Source organism: Dreissena polymorpha, unplaced genomic scaffold (assembly GCF_020536995.1).
Source record: "Dreissena polymorpha isolate Duluth1 unplaced genomic scaffold, UMN_Dpol_1.0 chrUn003, whole genome shotgun sequence".
Taxonomy (NCBI): domain Eukaryota; kingdom Metazoa; phylum Mollusca; class Bivalvia; order Myida; family Dreissenidae; genus Dreissena; species Dreissena polymorpha.
The window spans coordinates 908265-922369 of NW_026273317.1; the positions used below are offsets into that span (position 1 = coordinate 908265).

At 35.7% G+C, this 14105-nt stretch overlaps 1 protein-coding gene and 1 long non-coding RNA gene across 3 annotated transcripts in view; both read left to right on the forward strand.

The window, feature by feature from the left end:
• The window catches only part of LOC127863233 (integrin alpha-8-like), a 95397-nt gene that overhangs the window by 48413 nt on the left and 32879 nt on the right, over positions 1-14105 (forward strand). Inside the window, exons 5-10 of one of the 2 annotated variants that reach the window (XM_052402616.1) lie at positions 510-574; positions 8097-8145; positions 10606-10695; positions 10879-10923; positions 13335-13432; positions 13694-13746. In XM_052402616.1, the coding sequence (XP_052258576.1) occupies positions 510-574; positions 8097-8145; positions 10606-10695; positions 10879-10923; positions 13335-13432; positions 13694-13746 (400 nt within the window). The remainder of the gene's footprint in view (positions 1-509; positions 575-8096; positions 8146-10605; positions 10696-10878; positions 10924-13334; positions 13433-13693; positions 13747-14105) is intronic. The other variant, XM_052402615.1, reaches the window with a different exon arrangement.
• LOC127863234 (uncharacterized) lies at positions 11184-12799 on the forward strand. The gene is made up of 2 exons (XR_008041004.1): positions 11184-11257; positions 11548-12799. It is a non-coding gene; the product is annotated as an uncharacterized LOC127863234 (long non-coding RNA).

Here is a 14105-nt window from a genome sequence, read left to right on the forward strand (position 1 = left end):
CATTTTGACTAATTTGTGATTAGAAGCCGCAAGGCACCTGCTGCATTTGAACAACTGCAAAATCATAGTTAACTCCTCCTTTCCCCAATGTTGTTTGTGCAATGATTTAAATAATGAAACCAAATGATTAAACTAATGAAACCAGGTCAATATGCTACTAATTAACATTGAACAATTATTATATGATAGATAAAACCTGGTGCTTATGAGTATTAAGTTGAGATCTATAGCAAATTTTAAATTAAGATAATGAATAGCATGCATCAGTGATTGATTTTGTAAAATTGGACAATCATCTTTCAACTGATAATTTGTGTTTTGGTCATCTCATTGGCCACAATACTTTGTTTACTACTTATATTTACTATAACAAACAATCTTTCTTTAGGTTTAACAGTCCGTTGAGCTATCAAACTGAGTGAAATAGTCCCTCTATCTGGAAATCACGCCCCTGTTACTACAAATCGCATCCTGCATATTGTGTGCACTCTCTGACTTCCTGTTTACAGGCGAACTCTGGGGCTACCATCGTTGGGGGTATTGCCAACTCGGCTACAGTGTGGCTATAGATTCAGTGAGTCACGACCCCCTCATCATCTCTGTCTCAACGCTTAAACGTTTTTTCAACTTTGCATTTTAAAGTGTTTTTTTTAACTTTGCATATATATAACAACATGAATGAAAGCTTGCTACTTGTAATAGCTCATGATTGCAGTCTTGTTGTGATGATTCCTTGTTTTTGAATTCCATCATACAAATACATGTGAAACTAAGGTAAACATGAAATGAAGGCAGATATATCATAGAATACTGTGAAACCATTATTATTCGTCAGGCATTAATTTTCTTCTATTTCGTCAGTGGACTGAGTGGCAAATTTAAGATCCTAACAAATAATTATGTTGAATGTTTAAACAAAATTAAGACTGAATTACTGTAGGCATGAGACAGTAAAATTCAATGTAATCCACACATACATACTTCGTCCATATATAAAAAGTCGGGACATTTGACATAAAAGCAGGATGCCTAAAACGATCAATCATGCCACCTTTACTGTAGTCAGTAATCAGTATATTTCTTCCAAACCTCATAATGTCTGGCCATTATTGACAATAAATGTGTCTCTGAATTTCATGAACACATATGTTCTCCATTTTCCGGACGTTATTTAACTTAACACAAATGTGCACTATGTGGATTCGGGACAGAGGCATGTGTAAATCTTGTAATGCGATGTGAGCGCATCGAGCACTGTTTTTATTCATCCAATCATCAATAAAGTCTAAATTAAGGTTGATGCAATATGTGTTAACTATTTTCTAAAAATCAGTCAAAAACGAAAGTAAATTAATGTGAAACATCAATTTTTATCGGTCAGCACACAATTTTGACTGGTTTTTAGCCTCAGGTGGTACAATATACAGAATACCAGGTAATAGTATCTTTGGACTTGATTTGGGCCATGAAATACAAAACCAGTCTGCTTTTAATTCACTACGATGCATCTATTGCCAGCAATTAGCGACCCCTGTCATAAAAACACCATGGTGTGAATGCCCGATTAAATCAATAATTTGCCGATAGATCGCTGATAAGGTGTTAAAAACAACGCTTGTGCACTCGACTGTTAGATATGGTTTGTTAATAGGGGTAAATAAAGGGATTTGCGATGGTTATTTTAAGCCAGAAGGAGCTTGAATACTGAATATAATTGTGAACATATAGAACGTATGTCCTTTTTTACGAAAGTCGGGGCAAATTGTGTCACATTGGGATGCCAGGACAAACACCCCAAAAGCAGGACTGTCCCACCAAGATCAGCACGTCTGGCATGTATGACTTCGTCTTTTGTAGTCAAGATAAATCCGGTTTTGACACAAAGAGGTGCACATTACAGAGCTTACTTAACTGACACGTGCCATTGCTGTAAATGCAGATGCAGTTAAGCTGTATTGAATGCGTTGACTTCGTTTACGTAAAAAAGAAATGATTAGCGCTAATTGTTAACATTCAACTTTATTTTCCATTGTGTGCATTGTGTTTTTCAGCTAATCCGACAATAATAAGGGCCCATAACTATCACCTGATAACAGGAGACTATTTAATGGACATGTGACAAACAGGACTCCCGGATATTCTCCCTTTCCCCATGACGACTAATCGCTGACATGTATTACAAACAAATCGAATATTGACTTTTTTTCAAAATCAGAAATTGGCAGATTTAAGTTCTGACAAATACCGTAGGTTTCCACGTATAGTGCGCTCCCGTGTATAGCGCGCAGGCTGTTTTTTATATTCAAAAATGGAGAAAAAAATATTTAAAGACAATAAAACCACCAAATCGGACCGAAAATGGCTGCCATTTTACTATAGCACAATCCAGTAATCCGGGGCATTGAAAAGCTTAATTAAGCATTCAAAATAGGAAGCGTCATTATGATTAGGAGCATGGGTTGCATTTAGTGCATTTCGTGAAAAACGTGAGAAAATAAGAATTAGTGTACATCGTGTGATTTTTCCTCGGGGAAAGCATGGGCATTACCGGTAAATTTGAATATCGCATGGGAGACAGGGATACAGTTGTTGAGGTACACCACTGTTAAACGTTTAATATTTATACACACAAAATGCAATTGCATATCTTCACGTTCTCAAGTGTCAATTAGTGTCTCAAATGTCAATTAGCGTCTTAACAAGTCGTGGCACATATTACTCAATAACATATGCCAATTACGAAGTGCAAAATGACCCCCTTTCACACCTACCATTACCCGCAAAAAAGACCTCATTTGCACCTACCCTTGCCTGCTCTCCAGAATGTTGACAACAATCCCCATCGGAATTTATCAATAAAGAAGTGTAAAAACACAAACAAAGAAATGTCCGCAAGTTTATTCAAACAAATTTATTTTTGACCAAAACTTCTTCTACCGCGTTCATATCTACCAGTAGCGACTTCTTGTTGTTTCGACAATGGCCCCTCAGTCTGTACGATTATAGGGTGGTAGTTTTCTGGATAAAAACATGGCGGCCATTTTGATTATTTACGGGCACAACATATTTTTTACCAATTTAGCAGCCAGGATAGCGTTGTTTCAATGTATAGCACGCACCAGCTTTTTAATTTGAATTTTAGAGGTAAAACACTGCGCGCTATACGTGGAAACCTACGGTAAGTCATTTTTTGAAGAATGACGAAATTTTGTGCTGACGAAAAGAAATGGTTTCACAGTATATCTGTTGAATTTTCGTTTGATTTTTTGTTCATTTTGCAATCTTAAAGTTGCAAAACAAGTGTGAAATTTTATGTACTGATCATAAACAAACAACAACAACAAAAATACAACATTTATTTGTTTCATTGCGCTATTATCGTTTCATTCTTGACCATTATAAGACACAGTAGATTGCAAGAGACAGTAATGTATGAAACAGTTAATTGCTGTTCATTGAAATGAATCAGAGTTTAAATGAGCTTAACTAAAGGACTATTTAAAAAGTATTTTCAATTGTTTTGTCTTTGGGTCTAATTGTATATGGTATTGTTTACGTTTTTACAAAAATATGTAAAGTTACAAGGAATCATCACTGTTGCATTAAATAACAATATTTTGGCAGGCTATAAAATAGATTTTTGTCTTTATTGTGTATATTTAATTAATTGTGTGACCATCCTTCAATGGCATCTTTGCTTGCTTTGAAATAACTGTGTCTTCAAAAATGATCAATTAAATGATTTTAACTTTTTAATCAGACAGAATTTGTTTGTAGCCCATCCAAAACTATTTTAAATCCTGCTTATTGGAGAGATTGATGTAATCCTTACAAAATATATTCTTCCTTACTCATTATAAAAATGTGTTCATGATGGTTAACTTACATTTTTAATTGTATAATTTTTTGTTTAAATTATGCTTTGTATGGACAGTTTTCGTATCTTTTTTAGCTCACCTGAGCACAACGTGCTCATGGTGAGCTTTTGTGATCGCTTTTTGTCCGTAGTCCGTTGTGCGTCGTGCGTTGTGCGGTGTCCGTTTTGCAACGTCAACATTTGCCTTGTTCACTCTCTTTAGGCCACATTTATTGTCCAATCTTCATGAAATTTGGTCAGAACATTGGTTTCAATGATATCTTGGATGAGTTCGAAAATGGTTACGTTTGCTTGAAAAACATGACTGCCAAGGGGCGGGGCATTTTTCCTTATAAGGCTATATATGGCTATAGCAAAATCTTGTTAACACTCTAGTCCGTTGTGCGTCGTGCGTTGTGCGGTGTCCGTTGTGCAACGTCAACATTTGCCTTGTTCACTCTCTATAGGCCACATTTATTGTCCAATCTTCATGAAATTTGGTCAGAAGATTGGTTTCAATGATATCTTGGATGAGTTCGAAAATGGTTACGTTTGCTTGAAAAACATGACTGCGAAGGGGCGGGGCATTTTTCCTTATAAGGCTATATATGGCTATAGCAAAATCTTGTTAACACTCTAGAGGCCACATTTATTGTCCGATCCTCATAAAACTTGGTCAGAAGATTCATCCCAAGGATATCTTGGATGAGTTTGAAAATGATGCCGGTTGGTTGAAAAACATGGCCGCTAGGGGGCGGGGCATTTTTCCTTATATGGCTATAGTAAAACCTTGTTAACACTCTAGAGGCCACATTTATTGTCCAATCTTCATGAAATTTGGTCAGAAGATTGGTTTCAATAATATCTTGGATGAGTTCGAAAATGGTAAAGTTTGCTTGAAAAACATGGCTGCCAAGGGGCGGGGCATTTTTCCTTATATGGCTTTAGTAAAATCTTGTTAACTCTCTAGAGGCCACATTTATTGTCCCATCTTCATGAAACTTGGTAAAAAGATTCATCCCATTTATATCTTGGACGAGTTTAAAAAATGATGCCGGTTGGTTGAAAAACATGGCCGCCAGGGGTGGGGCATTTTTCCTTATATGGCTTTTGTAAAACCTTGTTAACACTCTAGAGGCTACATTTATTTTCCGATCTTCATGAAATTTGCTCAGAAGATTTGTCCCAATGATATCTTGGATGAGTTTAAAAATGGTAACCTTTGCTTGAAAAACATGGCTGCCAAGGGGCGGGGCATTTTTCCTTATTGGCTTTATATGGCTGTAGTAAAATCTTGTTAACTCTCTAGAGGCCAAATTTATTGTCTGATCTTCATGAAACTTGGTCAGAAGATTCATCCCAATAATATCTTGGATGAGTTCGAAAATGATGCCGGTTGGTTGAAAAACATGGCTGCCAGGGGGCGGGGCATTTTTCCTTATATGGCTATATTAAAACCTTGTTAACACTCTAGAGGCTACATTTATTTTCCGATCTTCATGAAATTTGCTCAGAAGATTTGTCTAAATGATATCTTGGATGATTTAAAAAATGGTAACCTGTGCTTGAAAAACATGGCTGCCATGGGGCGGGGCATTTTTCCTTACATGGCTATATATGGCTATAATAAAATCTTGTTAACACTCTATAGGCCACATTTATTGTCCAATCTTCATGAAACTTGGTTAGAAGATTCATCCCAATAATATCTTGGACGAGTTCGAAAATGATGCCAGTTGGTTGAAAAACATGGCCGCCAGGGGGCAGGGCATTTTCCTTATATGACTATAGTAAAACCTTGTTAACACTCTAGAGGCCACATTTATTTTCCGATCTTAATGAAACTTGTTATTTAGTTTTGTCCCAAAAATATCTTGCTATCTCAGGTGAGCGACTTTGGGCCTTTCAGGCCCTCTTGTTTCTTTTTCTTTAAATAATAGAACCTAAATTTATGTTTTCCATGATTTTCTCCGTGACATTTTTATAGAAAAAAACGCTCTAGTAACAGAAGAATATAGAGTGTAATGTATGTACGTTCATGTTATGTTTTTGGCTACAGAGTTGGGGCATATTGTTTACTGTGGAAATTAACATATGAAAGGTTGGTGTAGCAGTCAAAAAATAACTTTTTATTTGGAAATATTTTTGGCAAAATAAATATAATTTTTTTTTGTTAAAACCTGTATAACAATGTATACATTTTCTCCAACTTGTAATCCATTATATTCAGTTAATACCATTATAGTATTAGAAGTGTGTATGGAGTTTTTAAAATCAGAGAATTCAAAATAACAGAAAATCTATCCCATGATGAGATTTAAGATTTCTGTTTTAAAAAATGCATTATTTTCATAGTAACAATATGTTCCCAGTGTTTTCTTTCATATAGTCATGCATATTTTACAACTCATGGGTTTGTATATTTGAATGTGTTTGTTGGTTGGAATTCTGCATTATGCTGGTGTTTGTGAGACATTTATACAGTTTCAGCTTTGTGATTATTTATAATGTAGCCACAAGTCATCTGTGTGCACACATAATTAAACAACAAAACAAAAAGAGAAAAACAATTGTCTTGAAGACATTCAGGATTAAAATCGGATCACAATTTCAGAGAGATAAACAAGTGTCTTACTTAATTTTCTGTGTGCAAAAAGATGAAATTTGTTGGTGCTTTACACAACTTTGTCTTTGTTATGCATTATGATTGTTCCAATATATAATTTTCTTACTAAGCTTTTTACCTTATTTTGTTACTTTTTGTTATTATTTTCTTTTTATTTTCTCTGGTACTATTTTTGCTTCCTTCTTCTGCTTTCATATGTTTCTTTACACATGCGTTTCAGGCTGTCCCATTAAATGTATGCACCAATTGGTTAAAAACAGAGTGGAGATTTTCATATTTTAAATGTTTGAATAATCAAAACACAGTATTTCTAGCACTGTTTACAGACCACAGGTAACTGTATAGGTTATTTAGGTGTTTTAACTTGCATGAAAAAAACACCCACAAATCAACCATTCGACCTTCTTCCAATGTTCACCTCCAAGGTCTTATCAACACACATTTTGGAACTTAGATTTGAATGTGTAGGAGTTATAACAAAAACAAGTACTATAATTTTTGACAGTGAAATGAATTTAAAATAATTTTGAAATTAATAAATGGAATCCATTTAGTGTTTTCCAAAAATTGTTTTTCATTTAACACAAAAAGATTGCTTTTTCTTGTCATATTTTTTTAGTTTCTATATCACAATTATCTTATTGGCTACCATATTTCTCCATGCTATGATTCATCCGTGTTCAATGTACTGTGGTATCTCCCTATATGTACATGTTTGGGAAGCTTGTGGTTAGACTGCTGATCAACTTCTTAATTCTGGTGATATGGTGCTTTGCCTCTGGCTTATGTATTACTACTGGTAGTAACATGTTAGAAAGAACTGAACATTAATTTCTATAACTTGCCAAACTAATGTCTTTATTACATTGACTTAAGTCTCTGCAAAATACTAATATTAACTCACGTGAATACACTTAGTAGCTTACCTCCCAAAACATTAAATTTTTTGAATAAATCATAGTTATATTAGTTGTTGTTAACTTGAGCAATTAACGGTGACTTTAAACAATTAAGCATGATGAGAACACTAAACATTAAATGGGAAACACAGTTGACGTTTTTTCCCCTCCTATAACTTAATGACCTCTCTAATGTAGAAAATGTTTGGTCTTTTAATTTGTAGTGACTATAGTTGATCTTTCATTGATTATTTCGCCTTTAAGGTTCTTATTCTTATTTGAATAATCATAATTAATAGAATATCACTTAATGTGCCACAGTTGCAATCACCCACATGTGTTTGGCTTACACATAATTTACTGGTTTATACTAAATATTACTTACATTAATTGTGTAAATGTTTAACAAACTTGAATGCCTGTATTTAAAATTTGCAGTAATTCTAAAAATAAGTTTGTATTGCTTTTATTTAAAATAAGTATGTGAAATAGATAATTCTGCTCTAGGAAATAACTTATTTATTAATAGCTCATTAGAAAAAAGTCACAAACAAGCCTTTAAATCACTTTGTAATTTTGATCAAAGAGTGGATTTTTTTTTCAATTCACTCTTTCCATAACAAAAACTTTAAACATGTTGGTTGGTTGTCAGAATAAATATTATGACTATGTCTTGTTTGCAGCAAATGAATATAAGTGTATCAATGTATTACAGCAAGGGAGACAACTTTTGATAGGAGCAGTGGGGTCTTGGTATTGGCAAGGTAAGGTCTGAACATTTTTATACCGTAATTACTCTAAGTTTTCAGCACTTAAAAATAATTATTTTTTTTAGTGTCTGAAAATTTAGATAAGAAAAATATTCAAAAGTATAAGTGTCTGAAAATTTAGAGACATATATGCTATGTTTGTTTGGCAACTGTAATAAAACCAATTAATAAATGTGCAATTATTTTATTGTGTTGCATGTACTCTCCTTTCTCTGCTTTAAATAAAAAACAACTTGACTTATTATGCCCCCCTTCGAAGAAGAGGGGGTATATTGCTTTGCTCGGTCTGTCGGTCGGTCCATCCACCAGGTGGTTGTCAGACGATAACTCAAGAACGCTTGGGCCTAGGATCATGAAACTTAAAAGGTACATTGATCATGACTCGCAGATGACCCCTATTGATTTTGAGGTCACTAGGTCAAAGGTCAAGGTCATGGTGACCAGAAATAGTAAAATGGTTTTTGAATGATAACTCAAGAACGCATACGCCAAGGATCATGAAACTTCATGGGTAGATTGATCATGACTTGCAGATGACCCCTATTGATTTTCAGGTCACTAGGTCAAAGGTCAAGGTCACGGTGACCCGAAATAGTAAAATGGTTTCCGGATGATAACTCAAGAACGCTTATGCCTAGGATCATGAAACTTGATAGGTAGATTGATCATGACTCGCAGATGACCCCTATTGATTTTCAGGTCACAAGGTCAAGGTCATGGTGACCCAAAATAGTAAAATGGTTTCCGGATGATAACTCAAAAACGCTTATGCCTAGGATCATGAAACTTAATAGGTAGATTGATCATGACTTTCAGATGAACCCTATTGATTTTCAGGTCACTAGTTCAAAGGTCAAGGTCATGGTGACCCGAAATAGTAAAATGGTTTCCAGATGATAACTCAAGAACGCTTATGCCTAGGATCATGAAACTTCATAGGTACATTGATCATGACTCGCAGATGACCCCTATTGATTTTCAGGTCACTAGGTCAAAGGTCACGGTGACCCGAAATAGTAAAATGGTTTCCGGATGATACCTGAAGAACGCTTATAGCTAGGATCATGACACTTCATAGGTACATTGATCATGACTGGCAGATGATCCCTATTGATTTTCAGGTCACTAGGTCAAAGGTCAAAGTCACGGTGACCCGAAATAGTAAAATGGTTTCCGGATGATACCTGAAGAACGCTTATGCCTATGATCATGAAACTTCATAGGTACATTGAGCATGACTGGCAGATAACCCCTATTGATTTTCAGGTCACTAGGTTAAAGGTCAAGGTCACGGTGACCCGAAATAGTAAAATGGTTTCCCGATGATAACTCAAGAACGCTTATGGCTAGGATCATGAAACTTCATAGGTACATTGATCATGACTCGAAGATGACCCCTATTGATTTTCAGGTCACAAGGTCAAAGGTCAAGGTCACTGTGACAAAAAACATATTCACACAATGGCTGTCACTACAACTGAGAGCCCGTATGGGGGGCATGCATGTTTTACAATTAGCCCTTGTTTGCAATCTCTTACCTGAAATGGTATTTAAATACGTTATAAAAAACAACCATACTGCTTCCTGAATACGATATCATTTCAAATCTGTTTGGTGAAGCCATTGTTTATTACCGGTATACATGGTAATCCACCCAATAACGCAATTGTAATGGTCAGTCGCCCTCAGGGCATTCTATGCCAGGTTTTTTACCTAAATCCGGTTGTAAAACTCCATTATTGAAGGTTCCCAGATAAGCGAAAACAGGTCAGAAATCTAGTAAACAGGGCTTACTCTGCCATTCGCCAAATTAGCCAATGGCTACAAATTGACCTATTTGGCTAAAGAAAATTCTATTTGGCTACACATTTTTCTTCATTAAAACTTAAAAAAGCCAAAAAAAAGAAGAATTTTGCCATAGCAAGGCAAATTTGGCTAACAAAATTTTTAGGCCAGGGGAAGCCCTGGTAAACAAGCGCTGTAAAATATACTCTCCGAAAAATTGGAATCATTAATTATGGAAGAAAACCCCTATGTCTGAAAATAAAGAGTCACGAAAAATAATTGTTTTGGCTAAAAAAGGGGGTGTCCGAAAGCTTAGAGTCTGAAAACTTAGAGTAATTACGGTAATACACATTTTCATTCCCCCACATAGTGGGATGCATCAAGAATTGCACTTGTATGCTAGCTTGAGTTTTGCACTTTTATTTAACACATCGTGTAATGCAATGAAACTTACAATTTTAATGACCTTAATGTGTAGATGATAGTAAAAAAAGAGAGGAACATTTGGGCTTCAATGGTTTTTGGCTGAATTATGCCCCATTTTGTGTTTTTCCTCTTATGCCAATTTACCAATTTAATTTGATTGTAATCTTGCTAATTAAGATTGGTTTTAGAGGTTATGATGGGAGTAGTGGTTGTTATATACTATACATGTTGTTTTGGTTACAGGTCAGTTGTTTAACTTTGACTTTGAGCAAGGACCAGGCAGGTATGAGTCCACCAATGAAGGAAAACAAGACGAGGATTATTCATACATGGGTATGCTTGAAATGTTACTGGATTAATTATAAGTTCATGCCAATTAAATACTATGTCTAAAGCACTTTTTAGTCTGCCATATGTGGTGGCTGTTGTTGAGCATGCTGTTTGTATAATAAATTACAGTAATGGTGCAGTATTGGATGACTGGAAATTATAAGTATGTTGATTTGTCAATTATAGGTTATTCCACTGCTGTTGGCAATTTTGATGGAGACAACAAAGAAGGTAAGATTGTGAAAAAAAAGAACATTAAAATTGCATTCAGTTTATAACCAAATTTGTGTAGAATTTGGTACATTTATTTAAAAAAAACACATTCACAAACTGATTTGCCAACTTCAATAATGCTTTCCAGCTTGCTGAAGAGGTATTTATTATGCCCCCCTTCGAAGAAGAGGGGGTATATTGCTTTGCTCATGTCGGTCGGTCGGTCGGTAGGTCGGTCGATCCGTCCACCAGGTGGTTGTCGTATGATGAGTCAAGAACGCATACGCCTAGGATCATGAAACTTCATAGGTAGATTGATCATGACTCGCAGATGACCCCTATTGATTTTGAGGTCACTAGGTCAAAGGTCAAGGTCACGGTGACCCGAAATAGTAAAATGGTTTTCGGATGATAACTCAAGAACCCATATGCCTAGGATCATGAAACTTCATGGGTAGATTGATCATGACTTGCAGATGACCCCTATTGATTTTGAGGTCACTAGGTCAAAGGTCAAGGTCACGGTGACCCGCAATAGTAAAATGGTTTCCGGATGATTACTCAAGAATGCATACGCCTAGGATCATGAAACTTCATGGGTAGATTGATCATGAGTTGCAGATGACCCCTATTGATTTTGAGGTCACTAGGTCAAAGGTCAAGGTCACGGTGACCCGAAATAGTAAAATGGTTTCCGGATGATAACTCAAGAATGCATACACCTAGGATCATGAAACTTCATGGGTAGATTGATCAAGACTCGCAGATGACCCCTATTGATTTTGAGGTCACTAGGTCAAAGGTCAAGGTCACCGTGACCCGAAATAGTAAAATGGTTTTCGGATGATAACTCAAGAACGCATATGCCTAGGATCATGAAACTTCATAGGTAGATTGATCATGACTCGCAGATGACCCCTATTGATTTTGAGGTCACAAGGTCAAAGGTCAAGGTCACGGTGACCCGAAATAGTAAAATGATTTTTGGATGATAACTCAAGAACGCTTTTGCCTAGGATCATGAAACTTCATAGGTACATTGATCGTGACTCGCAGATGACCCCTATTGATTTTCAGGTCACTAGTTTATTCTGTTTTCACACTGTCCAGTAAAGAGACTTACAAATTGAGTTTTTGACACATGTTAATTCATAATGATGTATAAGCCTTTGTTTCTGTGCCAGTAAATACTATGTTTATGGAAATGACGTGAGAATTCAACATTTAAAAAACCAATGTAATATGATATTTAATATTATATGGCAACAGGACAGTTGTGATTTGCTGGGTCAATTCTATTTAGCTTGACCATCCAAGCGGTTGATAGCTTTGACAAACTGGTGGTCTGAAACATTGAGAAAATGTCACGATTCACTGACAATAAATCAAACATGTAATTCTTGCTACGCAACTTGCATTTAATTTTGTCAATTCAAATTATACATAAAACTATAAAATTAATTTTTAATCTGCTTGTTAATTGAAAAACAGCAACACAGTTTGTATGTATAAAACAATGTTAATACATAAATAGGATCAAGCATATTAAAATATCAACTTAGATTTAGTTTCCTTTACTGTACAGGATTTGTAAAGTTAGGTTAATATTTGTGTATTGAACAAAAATAACAACAGTGTAAAGAAAAGTTAATTTGGGGATGTTCTATCCAAACCCTGAGAGTTCAGATTTCCTCAAATGCCAAGTAAAGATTGTAAATTTCAACCCACTCGTCTGGTTAGTTTTCAGAGGCACATATAATTAACTTTTAGGCTTAGTGTCTCATTTGTACATGCATTACTGTATTAACTCCAAATCAACTAGTACAAGTGGTAGGCCAGTATTACATGGACTGGTGTTCACTGTTTACACAGTTTCACAACCCCATCTGATACTGGTCAGTATCTTGGCAAGTGGCCAAAGTTGGGAGTGGAATTAATGGTCTATTACATAACTGACTTCTGTGTGTGGTAAACACATGATACTGGTCATGTGGTCAAGTTGCACTTATATACATTTGCCCAATACACAACACTAGCCTTGGCTATTTTTAATCAGATTGCATTGCTATCTATGGTGGTCATTGACTAGGGGAGTTAACTGCTATAAATAACATGTTTCATTACCATTAATAAATAAAACATAACAAATTGTGTGCACGTTTCACATATTGTCAAATAAGTCAAAATGTGTGAAAGGAATCCAAAAATCAAAGACTCAATCATATAATGGATATAATTGATTAGTATAGGTCCTGATTGGTTTTTGCACTATTAATTGGATACATTTCACAGGTCATTGACACACAGTGACAAAAAACATATTCACACAATGGCTGTCACTACAATGGAGAGCCCATATGGGGGGCATGCATGTTTTACAAACAGCCCTTGTGTTTCTGTGGGATTTCATGTTTGTGTACATATTTCAGACTACGTGGTGGGTGTACCAAGGGGGAGAACTTTGCAAGGGAAGGTTGTCCTGTATGCTCAGAACCTCACCATCATAGACACGATTTTTGGTGAACAGGTAATTCATGTATGCATGATAATTATACGTTATATAAACCAGTAGCCCCAAATGCAAGTTAGTTTGTTCCTTAATATAATTTTTTTTTTGCACAAAGAATATTGCCATAATCAGGAGAACAATCAATTAAGATTAAGACATCAATACATCTGTTTAAAAAAAACAGGAAAAAGAAAAGAAACAGAAAACGTTCACAAGCTTCAAGTTATCTAATTTAATATTGATTCATGAAACTAAATGTACCAAATGTTTGCTTTTCAGTTTGCGTCCTACTTCGGCTACTCGGTTGCAGTGACAGATGTAGATGGGGACGGGTAGGCTATTTCATAGAATTAATTTATATTGAAAAAGTATGATAGCTCAAAAAGCGGATTGCTTATCAAAGCATGGTTTTGTCCAGTTTCTATGATTCACTACGCTCAAAAAGCAAATTGCTTGTCAAAGCATGGTTTTGTCCAGTTTCTATGATACTCTACAAATACTTACTATCCCCCGCCAGAGGCGGAGGGATATTGTTTTGGCGTTGTCCGTCTGGCTGTCCGTCCGTCCATCCGTCCGTCCGGCACTTGTGTCCGGAGCCATATCTTGGAAGTGCTTTGGCGGATTTCATTGCAACTTGGTATGAGTATATATATGCATAAGAGGATGATGCACGCCAACTGGCATTGTACAC